Source organism: Gorilla gorilla, chromosome 19, assembly GCF_029281585.2.
Source record: "Gorilla gorilla gorilla isolate KB3781 chromosome 19, NHGRI_mGorGor1-v2.1_pri, whole genome shotgun sequence".
Taxonomy (NCBI): domain Eukaryota; kingdom Metazoa; phylum Chordata; class Mammalia; order Primates; family Hominidae; genus Gorilla; species Gorilla gorilla.
This window is the reverse complement of record NC_073243.2, coordinates 100,185,755-100,203,129: the sequence shown is the minus strand read 5'-3', so window position 1 is coordinate 100,203,129 and position 17,375 is coordinate 100,185,755. Positions and strand designations below refer to the sequence as shown.

General features: G+C 40.0%; 1 protein-coding gene across 3 annotated transcripts in view; it reads right to left on the bottom strand.

Annotated features, from left to right (window-relative positions):
- The window catches only part of CTNND2 (catenin delta 2), a 928,369-nt gene extending 913,600 nt beyond the window's left edge, over positions 1 to 14,769 (bottom strand). Inside the window, exon 1 of one of the 3 annotated variants that reach the window (XM_031003315.3) lies at positions 14,131 to 14,769. In XM_031003315.3, the coding sequence (XP_030859175.3) occupies positions 14,131 to 14,167 (37 nt within the window). In that variant the 5' untranslated portion in view covers positions 14,168 to 14,769. Of the gene's footprint in view, positions 1 to 13,482; positions 13,698 to 14,130 lie in introns of those variants that run through there. The other 2 variants (XM_031003313.3, XM_031003314.3) reach the window with 2 other exon arrangements.
- Between the last annotated feature and the right edge of the window lie 2,606 nt (positions 14,770 to 17,375).

The following is a 17,375-nucleotide window of genomic DNA, read 5'->3' as shown; positions in this document are numbered from 1 at the left end:
AAATAAAAGTACACACAGAATTACTAAAATATCACTCTTGAAGTCACAAGAATTCACTTCTAACATGTTATTACATTGCAACTTTTAAAACTCCATATCCCAAACACATTAAACTTTCTTCTTTATAAAGGACATCACAATGTTTTCAACCTTTATCACTCAAGGTCTTATGCCAAAATTAGCATCTGAATATTTTATAGTCTTTTAAAATATTCTACTTTTCTTTTAGTTGACAATATTCCAAGTCATAGACAGTACCTTCAATTTAAAGATAATGAAAAATATAAATTCACTTTGAGAAAATAAATCTACTTTCATAATTATATATGTTGTATACTTCCAATTTTGCCATTATTCATCTATACTTTCTCATTATAATATCTTGAAAAAGTAGCCTGAAAATTCCCATCAGAATCAACTTTTTCCTGCAGTTCACAGTCCACTACTTTTTCTGAGATGCTGATTACTGGTCCCTGAAAACTTAAACTTGGTACAGTTCTACTTCTTGGTTCTATATTGGTTCATATTAAATCATGAACCAAAAGTATAGTCTCATATATTTAACATACCCTCCTGCCACAAAAACCTGTCACAGCTGTATTTATCATGAGATAACCTGCCTTTGAAAGACAACCTGCTCTCTCTGAGGATGCCAGGACATCCATGGCAGCTGACCAGAGAGGCAAAAAGCACTATATTACACCTGTACATGGAAAGGCAGGCAGCTCTTATAAACTCATCTTCATATTGATCTCTCACATCCCTTCAGATAGACTATCTGTCTTCTGTCTTGTCTTCTCATTTCAACATCTATCTATGATATGACTTGATGATCATATATTAAAATTTTATCCTTCATAAGGCAGCTACTTAGATGCCAGGTATGCATTAATGCTTGTGAGTTCATATGTGTACTATATCAGTAAATGATCAATTTTAAAGTTATTTTAATGATCAACCTTCAAGGAGGTTGCAGTCTAATGGAAGGAGACATGGAAACAAACCTGTAAACCAACAAATAAATGAGATGATTTCTATCACTCATATGTTATGAAAAAGATAAAACAGGGTAACTGTTAGGACAGAAACACTTGCTTTCACAAGATGATCAGCAGAGACAGGCGGCCAAAGTGGCTAGAGCCTAATAAACCCGGGGACAGAGAGGGGAGATAAGATAAAATAGAAAGAAACTGGACCTTTTGCTGGTTGTCACCACTAGGGTTATAAGCTAAGGCAAGATGTGAGTGAACTAGAAGGAGCCCTAGGATGGCCGTAGGAATGATGAGCTCACAGTGGGGTGGCCAGCCAGGAGCCTGCTGCAGAAACCCTTGTGAGCAATGAGACAGCTGGATCAGCCTCTTAACACTGAAGGTGACAAGAAGTGGGAGGTTCAACCAAGATGAGAAGCATCCATGCAATTTTGAAAAAGACACTTAAAAAGGAACTCTGGAATGCCATATGTTAATAAATACAGACACGTGGGTCTAGGTACTCTATATACCATATTGTTCTATGTATCACATTCTGAATTTTATAAATCAAAGCAAAACATTTAAACTGAGCTGAATAATCACTTGTTAATAAAATACCTCAAAGAGCTTCATATTATCCATCAGGAATTATCATTCATTTAGGGAATAATTCAATACCAAAGTTCCAAAATCTGCCACCAGAGATTGGCCTTCCTTGACACTGGGTACCTTGCTGGTTTCATCCTGTGGTCTCTGTTACAGATTGAATGTTTGTGTCTTCTCCTCACCCACCAACAAAGTAGTATGATGAAGCCCTAGCCCCCGATGTGATGGCACTTGGAAATGGGACCTTCGGAAGGTAATTAGTGTTAGATTAGGTGATGGGGATGTGGCCCTCAAGAAGGGATCAGTAGCTTTCTAAGAAGACAGATGAGAGATCTACAAAAGGCCAGGTGAGGAAAGAGCAGGAAGGCAGCCATCTGCAAGTCAGGAGGAGAGCCCTCACCTGGAATCAAATCTGCCAGCATCTTCATTTTAGACATTCCAGCCTCTAAAACTGTGAGAAATTAATGTTGTTTAAGCCACACAATTTAGGGCAGCCTGAGCCAACTATGACAGTCTTGGAAAAATTTGGTGGAATCCTTCCAAAGCCAGGATGCACTATCACTTGACATTGGACAAGTTTTTCTGAACTTCTGAGATGAAAGGGAATACAGTATGTTATTAAATTTGGAAATATTTATGCCCTTAGGAAATACTTATGCCCTTCAGTGTGGCACTCAATTATCCACTCAGTGCTACAGCACAGTCTGTGAATCTGTTTTCAAAACATCCTACCATCTTCTCTTGGTGATTCATGAACAGCTTCACAAATTCTTCTGACATCATAATATTCTCTATAACATCACACATCTGCACATCACAAAACCTGACACCTTACATTGCGTCTATATTTTTAAGCCCAGAATGCACATGCAGCTTAGCTTGTCGATGATGGTGAACTTTTCCACATGCAGCTTAGCTTGTTGATGATGGTGAACTTTTCCACATGCCAATGGTTTCATGCAAAGAGTATATATAGCACCACGTGCTGATACTGGGATGACTAGCCTACCTTATTTGTCTTCTCGATGCCTTCTAATCAATGTACGAACAGTCCTACATTTCTCCAAATGACCATAAATATCTATCTTCAAAGCTATGCTGACAGTAAACATGAAAGTAACAATGCTCTACTAATATGAAAACCATTCAGCAGAAAAACTGAAATTACTTCTGTAGTAGAACTAACTATTTAACATAAGTCCTGGGTACACATATTGAAAATTAATAAGCTACAGCAAAGAAGAAATATTTTCCCTCATAATCCACAAAGCAATTTGCTCTAAAGAATAAAAAGAAAAAGGAAAGGCAATGGACAGTTGTGTAAGCATCAAAGATCTTGAGAGAAACTGCCAAAAAAAAGACAAAATCTCTTCGGAGTTAGATAGCACCTTCTTTGGGCCAGAGCTAAAAAAAAAAACTCACGTAGCCACCAAATCCCAGCCCACCACATCTCAATTAGCTAAAATGATAAATAACTGTAAGGAACAGCATGTATATTTAAAATCAGATGAATATCACCTAAGGATATTCCAAGAATCAGTGAACACGACGAAATCTACTACTGGTCCAAAAATCTGTTACATTGCTTTCAAAATTCTTATCCTCCCTTTCAAGAGATAAAATATGAGAAAGCACTTGTAAAGACTAACATGCTATAAAATTCTATGGAATAACTTTGCTTATATTTCCTCCCACACTCTGTTCAACTTAAGACAGCACTTTATCCAGCCCTGTCACCAGCTCTCCCACTTGGCGGCTCTGCACCGCCTGCCATTCTGTAGGTCTAACTGCACTATTGTAAAATGCACGATTTATCAGGCCACAAGGAAGCCATATAAACTCATATTATTACTATGTAAACATACAGTATTTATGTTTACTACTGAAAGATCTTAAATCCTAGCAGGAATTAATGCATTTTAAGAGAATTGGCACATGGAGAAAGGGAAGGATTTCAGAGATGTGATGGAATTAAGGCTGCACAGCCATCTCAGTTGGAAATCCATGTTTGAAAAGGATAGAAATAGCTACCCTTCAACTAGAAAAATAAATGACTAAACCATTCAGAGGGGGACAGATTATCTAGCGCTGGAGGTATCTACATCCAGAGCTTGCTGCTACTAGTTATAACTTCTTGCCTCATTTAAAATTAAATTTGTCCAGTTTGTTGAATGAATGCATAAATCAATAAACAGTGGACTCGCCCATTATAATAGTTCTGTTTCTAAAACTAGTTTAAGCTACCTTACACCTTTCCACTTCTAGAAATTCCTGCACTTACCAGGTATTACCAAACTCCCAGCTCCTAGCTCATGAAAACATCCTCAGCCTTCCACATCCATCGCCTATATTTGCAGAGGAAGAAGGATGCTGCCTGAACGTTAATTTCCTCCAGCCATCATCTTGGCTCTATCCTCTCACACTCTGCTTCTGTCCTAGGTCCACAGGCTAAGTACAAGCTAAGTACACCCCATGGATCCCCTCAACTGCTGCAACAGGAAATATGGTGTCACTATACAATTTATCACACAACCCACGCTAAACTGCTGAAAGAAGACTTTTGATTTATAAGGAGATCATATCTGAAATTGCTATAGGCAGTCAGCAAAACGAAGATTAGCATCCCCTCTCAAGTACCTAAAACTTTGTAACTCACTAAGTAACATACTCATTGAGGAATGTTTAACTTGACTTCTTTACTTCCTTCAAAAGTTTTGGGAATCGAGAATAAATTAGATTTCTGTAACTTACACATGATTTCTTCCTATTGGCAGACTACAGTTAGAGCGATAAGAATTCTGTGCAATTTTGTTCAAAGTATTTAAGGAAATATCTCAAAAAATGGAAGCCAACTATGGTTCACACTTCTAAAACTGTTCTGATAAAGCCTCACAGGTGCCAGACGCGGCAGCCCACCAAGAGAGAAAATAATATTCTGGAGACATTTCTACAGACTTCACTCTTGAAGGACAATAGGGCTTCATTCCACTCCCATCTTTAAGCAGCAAATATCTGCACCACAAGGAAAAAATACAAGAAACTTTTTGGGCCAATTTTGTATAACTTACAATATTTGAAGTGGTACGAAGAAACAACAAGAATCACTTCTACGGATGGATAAAGGAGAATTCTCCCTTTAGGCAATAGCCAATAGCATGAAATGTAGCAATATCTTTACAACCATTATGGAAGTGGGCATTTTATAAACATATTAGTAACGAAATTCAGAGATTTAGTTTTATAGGCAAGAAAATATTTTGACTCTAACTCTTACCCCCCCACCATTACTGTATTTTTGAAGTGCATCAAAAGTTCCAGAGAATATATTTTATACTTAAATGTTTATTATGATTAAGCTTCCCAAAGCATTTTCACCTAAATTATCACAGCACATTCAACAAAGCCCTGTGAGTTTTTATCCCAAGGAACAAATGACAAAATAGGCAAAGATGCAAAGTCACAAGAGAAGGCAAGTGCCAAGCATGATTTAGATCCCAGAACTCGGCATCCTAAGGCAGTGGTCCCTCCAGGGTGCTGCAGTGTCTGTACCCAAAACCAACCCAAAGCAAGCAAAGAAACCTTGGTTCAGAAACCATTTTTGCCCCAAATGATGAACTAAGTGTTTGTTACATGCCCACTACTATCCTATGATTTGTGGATCAATTATTTTAAAAGATAGATTACCAGTATGGGGTGGGGCTGGGGAGAAGCATGGTCCTATGTGACCAGAGAGAAGGAGTGTGTGCCTGAGAGCAGGGGGAGAAGGTAGAAAATCATGTGTTTGCCTAAAAACAGTGTCCTGACTCTTCCCAATGAACTTGAACTTGAGAAATGAGACATCCCTGAAGAACACACAGTGAAGTGCCAGAACCACACACAAAGCACTGCACCTGTGAGCCCCGGACTGCCACAAACACCTTGCCTTTTCACACAGTGATCCTGGAGTCTGTGCAGGTGCGTTTATGCTTCATGTGGGAAAAGCAAACGCCAGAATTACAGAAAAGCATCTGGCATCTGTATTATTTCGCAGTAGAAACAGCTAATGTGTGTTGTAATAGTGAATATACCACATACTCTGCTATGTATTTTAAGTCCATGGTCTCTTAATTCACCGTCACAACAACCTGAAGACACAGGAATTATTGTTTCCCCTGTGTTATGACACTTAGTAGTAAACTAACCATTCACTTAGAAAATGATGAAGTTGGGATATGAACTCAGTCAGTTGGGGTACAACTTTGAAGCTATTTTCTCAACCATTTGCTCCACTGCTGTATTTACTACCGAGACACACGAAATCAGCAAGCAGTAAAATGTTTCCTTAAAAAAGAACTCCTGTAGGACAAGTGAGTAAGTTTAACTTCAAGGTTTAGAATTATGCTCCCAAAATAGGAACCAATAAAATGATATATAAACTGTTAAGACATGACAGAGTGACATAATTACTATAGACAAACAATATAAATCAATTTTAAAAAAGGAAAATAGATAAATTGAGAAATGTGTATAAGATATAAAAAGATAATTCACAAAAACAATTAGACGTAGACACCAAAAAATTAGAAAATATTTAACCTCAGGAATATTAACAGAGAAGCAAATAAATTACAGAAAAACACAATATTTCTCCTATGTAATTAGAAGTTTTATTTTTTTCATTACAACATCCAGTGTTGTTGAAATCATGGGAAAATTGGTACACTCCTGCCTTGCTGAGAGAAATATAAATTATATAATCTTCCTGGAAGACAAATGAACAACATATATCAACAACCTTGAAAACGTCCAGTTCTAGGAAGTAATCTAGATTAAATAAGCTGATGACGACTATTTAGTTATTAGGATCTTAATTACAGCATTAAATATAACTACCAAAAATGAAAATGTCATCAATCTCCAATAACAGAGTGATGTAAGTAAATAATGTTACATAAAGGTATGGAAAACAGACACTAAAAATAAATACTAATTACATGAGATGTTAATAGGTAACTAAACAGAATATGAGCAATGTTTTCTAAATTTAAAAATGTGTATAGCTTGACATCTCTGCTAAAAATATGGTCATTTCTGGGGCTTGCAACCATGCATGAATTTTAACTTCTTTTAATCATTTCTGTATTTTTGAATTTTCAATGAGCATGCACTACTTTTGAAAACAAACAAATCTCAAATTTAAAGGAGAGGAAACGTAAGTATGGCTGATCAAAATCTGTGTAATCTACATTCCATGATGAGTGACCTTTGTTAACTTTAAGTCATGCATTCAGCTAATTAATGAACTTCACCCCAAAATAAATATATACTATTCTTTTCAAGAATGGAAAAGCATGCTTTTCTTCTGCATAATGTAATATATATATTAAACTATGATATATTTAGTGGAAAAGTAATATATAAAGAACAAAACTCTTGAAACCCTGACATAAACACTGTGTTCTCAGTGTTCTCACATTTGTGAGTGGGTATGTGTGCTGGGTATCACATTCAATATAGTTATTTGCCTTGATTATCTTCTTAGCTTTGGTATTATGAATAGTTCTCATGTAATTAGCTACTCTGAAACTATAATTCATAATTGCATATTTCTTTGGCTAGAGGTGCCATAATATATCTATGCACCTGCTATGAATTTAACATTACTCTTTTTCAACCTGAGTTAAGCAACACAAATAATCTGATCCAGATGCTACAAGCCCCAGCCTTCCTGCATCAACCTTCCATGTCCTGGGTTAATGAGACAATTTGTACTATCTCTGAGACTTTTTATATAACACCTCTCTGTCTTTCTGGAGGATTCTTCTTCCTTATTCGGTTTCTCCATGACCCCAAGAACAATGCTCCACACCAGTGAAGACTGCATTAGAGATGAGAGATTGAACTGTGGCTCTTTTACATTTGGAGCTACCAAAGAGGTTGCTCTTTCTGGAAATTACATTATTCTATACTGTTGAAGGTAATGACTGCTATATTAGTCTAATATTTGAAAGTCCAAATAAAATATGTGATAGAGAATAAAATTTGTTTTAAAAAGTGAGCATTTTTAGGTTGAGTAGTCATGCTTAGACTTAAATACAACATCATATCTATTTAGAAAAGCAATGTTTATCTTCTTTCTTTACTGTGTCCATGATTTCTCCTATTAATTGCAAAACATCAAACAGCCACCAAAATCTAATTATTTATACTGAGGCAGAAAAAGCTGTGGATAATAGCTAGCCTAGATCACTTATATATGGTTTGGGAAGTCAGATTTTCACATCGTCTTTTTTATGTCTAATTCTCACCACTTACAAAGCGATCCAATTATTGGCAGTTAAAGAATAACATGAAAAATAGGGGAAGAACGCCAAGGGTAAGTTATTTTAAAGTTGGCTATACATAAATCTGCTGAACTTCATGGACCATAGTTGCTACAAATCAACCAGGGCATTAGACGCTACCTTGATAACTCTTGATGTAGTGTCAAAATACCATGAAATATTTAAAGAGCTCAAATACCAAGCAAAGTACCGTGAAAGCTACTATATCCAGAATTCTATCAACTAAAATTCTTCATAAACCATGCCAATGGGGAACACTTCTTCTCTATTCTGATATTTCCTTTCAGGCAAAGGGAACTTAATTAATGTAACACTGCTGGCCTCTCTCCAGCTTTTCACTTTCTGTGCCTCTGAAGAATAAAGAAGCAGCTTGCCTTGCTTCTTCTCTCTTCCTCTGGAGATCATCCTCCCTGCAGAGAGCAAGGCTTGGCTCTGCCAGATCAGAAAAAGCTCTGTCCCTGTGGGGAGGGAGGAGGGAAAGAAGGCAGAGGACCTGGGATGTCATTCAACTGCCACACTAAGCTATGTCTAATCAAAACTGATATTTTTGCCCATGGTAGCCAATTATTTATCTTTTTCCCTTCCAATATCCCAACATGCTGAGATGGGGAGTGGGGAGGAGGAGAGCTTGATATTTATTTGATTCCTTAAAGACACCAACAACCCACATTCCTGCACATTTTGTAATTCTTAAAGTAACTATATACCTTTCTGTGGTTTATGTAATTGCATATTTAAATGCAAAGAGATGATACAATAAAGCATTTGTACATTATAAGGAGGTTTCTAAACCAAAAGAAAGAACTGCATAAAACATGCACAAAATGCAGTTTTCTTTATACATATCTACTGGACAAAATTTCTAATGACAGTTGTGATCATCACATCTGTTAAACCAAAAATGTTACTAATACACTTCTCTGGCCTTTACCTAGGCAAGAGAAGTGTATTTTCTAATATCAATGATACAATTAATTGTTCCCCCATCATCTAGTGTTATAAACATCCTATTTAGTAACATTTCTGTATCATTCAAAACTTGTAGAAATGTTACAATATTTATTTAACCAAATATAATTGGCTCACCTGCTTACTTTGATCCAAAAAAACAAAAAAACCCAGTAAGGCCTTTTATCATAACATGTATTTTGCTCTGGTAACTTATAATTGGCAGTTCCCACAACAACACATAAATTTGAATACAAATAACCACATTTATTGTAAAAATGTTTTTCTGACTGAAGATAAATTTGTCCATTATACAGCTCACGTTCTAAAACAAATTCCAAGACACATCGAATCGTAATTATCCTAAAAATTATGTTGCTGAAGATCACAGTTCTAAATGAAGCCCCTCTGGGTTTGATCATCCCAAGGAGCTGGGCATCTTCAAACCTGGAAGAGCTGGGCACTTTTTTGTCTTCACTGAAGCTCTTAAGAGTGAAACGAAGCAAAAATGACCATCTATTTTCAAGGAGGTACCAATTCACACACTTTTTATTTCTCTTCAAGGACTTGATTTTAATTGGGGAGGGGGTCTTCCCTTTATGTAATACATTTAGCTGTTTAAGGTTTCTTTTTTCTCTATCATAATGACATGATGATGAGATTCATGCTCGGTGGTTCTAAACAGAGCAGATGTGTAATATCTGACCTCACAGAGAGTGATGCTTATTAAACTGTCTATGATAGTCTTTGTACAACATTAATCTTTGTAGAAAATTTGATCTTAATCAGGTGACTAATATAACACTAATAAAGAATATCAAAGTTTTGTAATTTCTACTCGATTAGAATCTTTTATAATAATGGTGTTGGGAGATATAATTTACTTCTCCTTTAGCTTAACTGCTATATACTTTAATATATAAAGGGCTGGTATGTTTCAGAATAGAAAGTTTAGCATATTTTATAAGCAAATCTGCATAATGAAGCAATATTACAATAGGGGTTGGGGTAGGGAAATTACAGCCATTTAATATCCTTTGTTAGAGAGGATGGTAACCTAGATAACCTACTTAATTAGATATGTATAAAACATTACTACCTGTCTTAATATGTATATATTGATTTCTTGTGTTTACATAAATTTTGTAATTTACAAGCCACTTATCCATGCTCTTACTCACTTTATCCTCAAAGAAATCTTTTAAGATATTGTGTCTTATTGTACCCATTTTACAGCTGAAGAAACTGAGTTAACAACTGAGGATCACATAAATGGTGAGGGATACACAGCTAAGAAGAGACAGGACTAGAATCCACCAAAAGCCAGTGCTCTCTCCACATCTCTGTACCCACCAGAAGCAGAATGCAAGACAGCATTACACTAGGGAAACTTATTTTTCCAATAATTGTCATTTCAGATCACAAACATATTTCTAGAAAAATAGTTGGGCTCTGACATATAACGTGTTTGTGTGTGTGTGTGTGTGTGTAACTTTATTACAAAATACTGTAATATATAATATATAAGAACCCAATAAAATGTTTCAATATATGTAATTCATTTTGCACGTAATGTGCCAAGAGAGACATGCGAATATTTATCTAAGATAGAAAGGTTCTAGGAAGCATTGTTTCACTTATTTAGTCATTATTTCCAATTTGTCAAAAACTAATTGATACAGGTACTTCAATATCCTGACATAGCTAAGACACTTCCTACAAATCAATTAACCATGATTCAGAGCTTGGAATTGCACTTAACTGCTATGTGATCAAAAGATAAACAACTGGAGGTGTCATAACTGCAGATTTTTGTTATGAGTCTTAATATTTAATGGACTAAAAAGCACAGTATGATAAAATATTTCTGTGAGTTCCCTGTGTTGGAGGTACTGTTTGTGACTATAACTGAGTTCATTAAACCCAACCAGGCAGTTTGTTAATCAGTAGGCTGCATTGGCAGACAATGTGATAGAAACTATTTATTGATGACATGTTTAAAATTTTATATTAATATAAAAAGCTGTTGCTTTGGCATATAATCAGATAACTTGAAGCTAGCAACAAGTATCATGAACTGTTCCCACTCAAATTAACTTTTCACACACCAGAAGGCTATCAAAGTACTGTGGACAGGAGAACACCTTCAGAAGATGAATGAGGAAAACCATCATGGAAGCCAACAATGAATTTGGCTTGGCAGTGTATTTCCAACTTGCAAATCAGCCAGCAAAGAACCACACCTTCAGCTGAAGTACTGGACTTGAAAATGACTAGCAGTCCATGCTTTGTTTTTGTTCATTGTCTGAATTATGACATCCAAGTTTAAGTACTCCCAACTATGTTAAGTCTTTTAAAAACAAAAACTCTGTTAGGAAGAGTGAGACTAGCATCAAGGATTTCCCTCTAAGAAGTGAAAATAATGTTCGCACAGAGAAAAAACAAAAATGGGTGTTCCCATTTTCTGTGGCTAATCATAAAGAAGAAAACATTGGAAGTTCAAAATGTAACAGTTTCTATTTTAATTCAATTGGCTTGTTACAGCTGTATACACTGGTCCATACATAGTTTGCTGACCCTATGGACAAATTACAATAAATTATTTCAAATGTAATGTTAATGTTTTCTTAAAGACAACCTGATGAAATTACTCTGAAAACCCCTTCGACAAGTCCACACAAATTTATACCACACAAAAAAGAAGTCTGATAAGGCAAAACAGAAAAGAGCAAGTTCTGTAACATTTTCTGCATACACTGCATATTCAACTAAATGCCAAAGTAATATTATATTTGAGATTATAACTTCATTTTTAATTTTAGAAACCATTATGAAAGCAATATCATCCTTAGAAATTATTTAACAAAACTATAAATTGCATTTGCAAACTAGTATTTGAATTTCATTTTTGTCTCTGATGAACAATTTCACTGGGAGAAAGAATTGGCTTATATTCTATTGTGAAAGATGTAAAGTGGATAGAAATACTGTAATTTGACAGTGTATGACTTTTATTACAAACAATGAAAACATTAGTGACATCTATAATGATTGGGTTATACAACTATACAAACGTACACCAAATTAAATAACTCCTTTCCGCAAGACTATGACAATTTTATTAGGGCAACAACCTCGCGTACTTACTACAATTGCCATTCAATCAGATAATATCATTTTCAATCCACAAGATAACATAAAACCCACATATACAGTATATGTAGTTTTTCACATGCCCATCGGCCGCTCTGGGTACACACACAGGCACAGAGCAATATCAACTAGTCCTTTAAGAATCATGTTTAAGAATGAAACACTAGGCTCAAAAGGAAAAAAGAAAAGGAAACGAGACATGTATGCTACTTCATCTATTGCTTCTTTTTGAAAGAAATTTTATACTAAAACAATGCAATGGGCACAACGGTGTGTTCAAAGTGCTCTCGGAAAGTTCCCTGAATGTGAATAAGGTGAAACTAAAACAATATTGCTAAAAACTAATCACAGTATTCAATTAACTTGAGCCGTATAGACCTTGCCAGTCCTTCTGCAACACTGACTTGTGATTAGTATAATCAAAGGCCTCCCAAATTTCAACACTTAACTCTGAATGTAATCGTCTTCCTTCAAGCCCTGAGCCCTTGGAACCCACAGATCAGTAATGATACCACTTAACATTTTTCCCCAACAACAGTAGGAACATTCTCCGTATGGCAACCATATGCTAATAAAAGACATTTGAGGGCAGTTTAAAGCATCTAGTTCATATTTGAGGATACTCGCCCCTATATGTCACACTTCTCGTAGCAGAAATCCCCAAAATAATAACAGGTTCACCGCCATAACTTGATATGAGTCACAGCAAACACTTCTCCATGGGATTTTAGAAGTGGTGCAGCCCCGAAGCCTTGTCATTATGTAGGTGAATGACCAGCAGCAGAGACCAGCTGGACTGCCCTCGGTAGCTTCAGCCCCTGATGAAGTATGCACAATGAGATAACTCCTAGGGAGTTTCAGCACCTCCTTGTTTTCATGGAAGTCACTGCAGAAAATCCCAAGCCTCTTAAATATTGGTCACATAGTTCTTAAAAGTGAAAATTTACACCTGCCAGGCCTAATACTAGGTTTACAACATTCTCTGTTTTCTAAATCAACATATTTGCTTAAGCACAGTAAAAATACATCTTAATAACACCTTCCAGAGCTAAGGCGAATCAGATCAGCTCAAATGAGGCACGCAAGAAAAGAAAAGAAAAAAAAACACCTTGGAACCACAACCTGCCCCTCTCTCTCTCATCTCCCACACCCTTCATATCCCCACGGTTACAGCAAAATACAACTTTGGGCATTTTGGAAGTAACTGTTCTTTGTGACACACACACACACACACACCCCAAAAATTCCCAAGTCTGTTTTCCTACCACACACACCAGGGAGGCTGCATCACCTTTCTAGTGACTTAATTCTGAACGCAGAGGCTCAACCTGCCGAGTGGCAATCGAAGAAAACACACTACACACCAGAATAAGATGAGGGTCGGGAAAAAAGAAAAAAGCAGCTTCGCTTTCAGCCATTAATTACGGATCACCCCAATTTTGCATCGCTTATCTCCCATACACACGCACAGCCTTCCAAACCTGGCTTTCAGGCGGCGCTTTCTGGAGCCTGGCTGTCTATTGTCAGCACGCAGAAGCCCCCGAAACCTGTGAAGCCGGCTGCAAAGGCTTGCTCGGAAGCCGCTAAATATAGCCCAAGGGGGTTCAGGGTCTGGCAAGCCGCGGGAGCCTGAAGACACGGCCATGGACGCATATGACTAAGTCTTTCCATTTTGTTCTAGCCAAACATCGTAATGACATTGAACATAAGGGCAAAAGACTGGAGGGAAGTCCTCCCCACCCCCACCCCGTCTCCTCCCGTATATTAGGGACGTCATGAATGCACCGAGTATGTTCTTAGGGTGGCGGGGAGCAGCATTGTCGGTGTTGCCCTAAATACGCTTCCTCCCGGGGAGATGGGTGGCAGGGAGGGGGAGCACGCAGGGCAGCCACTTGGTAACCGCTCCAAGAAAGGCACTAACCCCGGACCCCCTTCCAGGCACAGCGGCTTCCGAGGGGGACCTGGCGCGATCGCGGTCCTCCCCGAGGCAGGCAGAAACCCCGCAGCAGCCGCCGCCGCCGCCGCCTGCCGGCCGGGAGCCCAGGACCACCCCCACCGGCGGCAGGAGGAGGAGGACGGCGCCGGGAGGAGGCTGCGCCCGGCCCCGGCCGCCCAGCCCCGCAACTCACCCAAAGGCGCGGCGCCCGGCGGCTTCTTCGCAAACATGCACCCTCCGCCGGCGACAGCTCCTCAGTCCGGGAAGAGGCGTGCGCGGCGCCGCCCGGCTTCAGGGCAAGGTCCTGACCTTGCCCAACTGCAGCATCTTCCGCTTTTGTTGTCTGAGCGCGGCCGCGGGACAAGGGATGCTGGCGGGCGGCAGGGGCGAGCGCCGCAGGCGAGAGGCGGCTCCCGACGCGAGTGCGCAGCGCCCGGCCAGGCGGCCCCTCCGAGCTCGGCGAGCGCAGCGCCCCCTGCCCGGCTCCGCGGGCTCCGCGGGCTCCACGGGCTCCTGCGGGCTCCTCGGGGCTCCGGGCGCCGCCGCCAGCCGGCAGGGCTGAGAGAGCAGCCGCCGCGCCCGCCGCTCCGCTCGGCCGGCTGTCGCCGCGGGCGCGAGCCTGGGGCCGCCGCGGCGCCCGGCGCCGAGCGCTCCCGAGCTGCGCCCCGCGCGCGGCCCGCGCCACCTGTGCCGCCGCCGCCGCAGCCGCCGAGGGCGAGGCTCCTCCCGCGGCGCGCGGCAGCCTCAGCCTCCACCTAAGCCTCGGCGGCCGGCCCGGGCGCCCGGCTAGTGAGGGAGCGTCCGCCCCGCCGCCGAAACCGGGCCCGGGTGCGGAGCATGCCCAGTGCCGCCTCGAGAGCGGCGCTTCGCCGCGCGCATTCCACTTCTCCTGGTTTTCGCGGCAGCAGCGGCAGCCACGGGAGAGAGGGGAGGAGGCCGCGGGTTGGGAGAGGGCCGAGCATCCTTGGGAACGCACGCCCTGGACCTGAGATGGGTGGATGCTCCGGAGCTAGGCGAAAGATGGAAGGGACCCGGGAAGGGATGGAACCCCAGGTTACTCCGCTTCCCTAATTCACGTGCAAGGCGCTGACAGTTGACTCTGGTGGGGCAGATGTCAGCCTGCAACAAAGGGCCAGGGTGCGAGGGGTCCTAGAGTGGCCAGGTGGGTTGGGGGACGGAGGCTGGCGGAACGTGCTGGTGAGCGCAGGTAGATGCTCTTGCAGATCCTGTGATTCCAGAGCTAAGGAGGCACGAAGTCCAGCAGAGGTCTTCTCCACAGCACCTGCCCAATCTTGCCATCACCTTCCCTGTTCAGACGGCATGTTTTTGGCGGGTAGTGAGAGTTTCTCCTTAGGGAAAATCACTTCAGATTTGAATCTGGAATGTCTGTAAACTTCCTGCAAGAAAGACCCTTGCCCAGTCTGGAACTTGAGCAGATTAAGTTCTCTCTCCTCCCCTTCTTGTGCCACCTTGTCCTCCTCTCTTGGTCTCTTCTGCTGCATCTCTGCCACCTTCTCTTCCTCCTTTTCTTCCTTATTTCAAAGTGAACCACTCCCCTGATCCTTCCCCACAGTCTTCCAATGCATCTCGCATTGCCTTCTTCACGTTCAGATCAGTTTTCCATATCACCTCCTGGCTTGACTGCTCCTTAACCCCATCGGGACTTCCCCATGCGTATCCTGCTGTGAAATACAGCAAGTGGAATCACCGTATTCAAAGTCTTGTTGAAAAACGAAACCCAAAACATGTGCCAAGGAAGGCCTCTGGGCCTTCGCCCCTGTCCCTCTGATTCAGCAGCAGTCGGGACGGGGCTCACCTCTGCTGCATTCACAAGCCAAGCCAAGCAGGGCACAGCCTGCCCAGGGGCCAGGTCGAATGTTCCTCCTAATTATGCCACGGGCATGACCCTGAACACCGCAGACTGTCTGAGGTTGTGATCTCCTACACACACACACCCCCCCCCGCCCCCCGCAGAGCCTGTTTCTGAAACACAAATAAGCATGACAGAATGCAGGAAATTGTAATAAAGGGGATTTGGTGCTTACGATTCTCAGTAACATTGTGCTTCTATTTTGTGTTGGAAGAGATTATCCAACAAACTTAAATGATTTGAATATTCAAGTCTATTCTTTATTATACTTGGGAGTAAGTTGAAATATAAAGGTAAGTAAGAGTGAAGGAGAAAAGTCGTACAGAGGTTAAATAGGTAACAAATAATTTCTAGGAGGAGCAGATTAAGCAGACGATTGACAACAGTACAAATGTTCGCTTTTATTCCTCCTACCCCAGGTGTGGACATGCACACACAGGCTTGGTCTCACCTGCAAAAACAGTTCTCCAAGCTAACTCCAAGTGTGTTAAAGCCAGTTTGATATTAAAATATCCTGAGTCCTGTGAGGGAAGACATGCAAGACCATTTTTTTCATCACACGTTTAACTGTAATTTTTATCTTAGTTCTCAGAAAGGCAGTTCAATTACACTGAGTACGTGGTACAAGACAAATTAGCAGCACCGTGTCCATTAGGCCACATTATATTTCAAGAGATGTTCTTAGTTCCCACCTGAGCTTCTGTCAGTGTGCTATCGTTTGGTTTTCTCTTTGCATCTTCTAACTCAAGAAGTCAGTGGGGAGGTGGAAAGGGAGATGAGGGGACATCAGTTACTCTTTAGATTAAAATGGAGGTAGATGTGTAGACACTATCCACAGGTGATATACGTGTCTTTTATGCCTGATATAGATCTAAGTAAAGAAAATTATTTTCTAACGTTTTTTAGTTATTATTGAGATGAGCAATGACAAATTCTATCACCTAATTAATTGTGTGTCTGGGAAACGAGCTGGAGGCAGTCCCTACAGATACTTTTGGGGCTGGGTCTGGTGTGATATGGTTATTTAGGAAGCAGAGTGGTAATGTCCAATGTCCTGGCTGCTTTGATTTCATTTGCTCAGTGCCCCATTTCACTGAAACATTTATGACTTTTATTATTCTAGAATAATTTGTAACTTAAGATATTATTCAATTCACAATTAGATAATATTGAAAAATAAAGCAAAATGAACATGTATAATGTTAGATCTTGGAACGACTCACTGCTGCCATCTTTTGCCTCTTGCTTCCGATAATTCCTATATAAAGGAATATTCTGAATCCTCAAATTCACTATGAGACTACAACATTATTAGTTTATTATTTTCAAATTACAGTACTCAATGCTCAGTGAAAAACCTTCATTGTAATTCTTCTGTTTATGCATTGAGTTATCTGATACAGAAATCACATATAAATACTAAATGCTATATCTCTTGATTTTTCAAATCACTTTTCAAAATTTGAAGCAAAACATTTTTATATGGAAGTGTAACTTAACTTTAGAAATAAAATCTAACAATGCCAAATATTTTTTATAAATGTATGTGTCTTATTTTGTAATTCAAA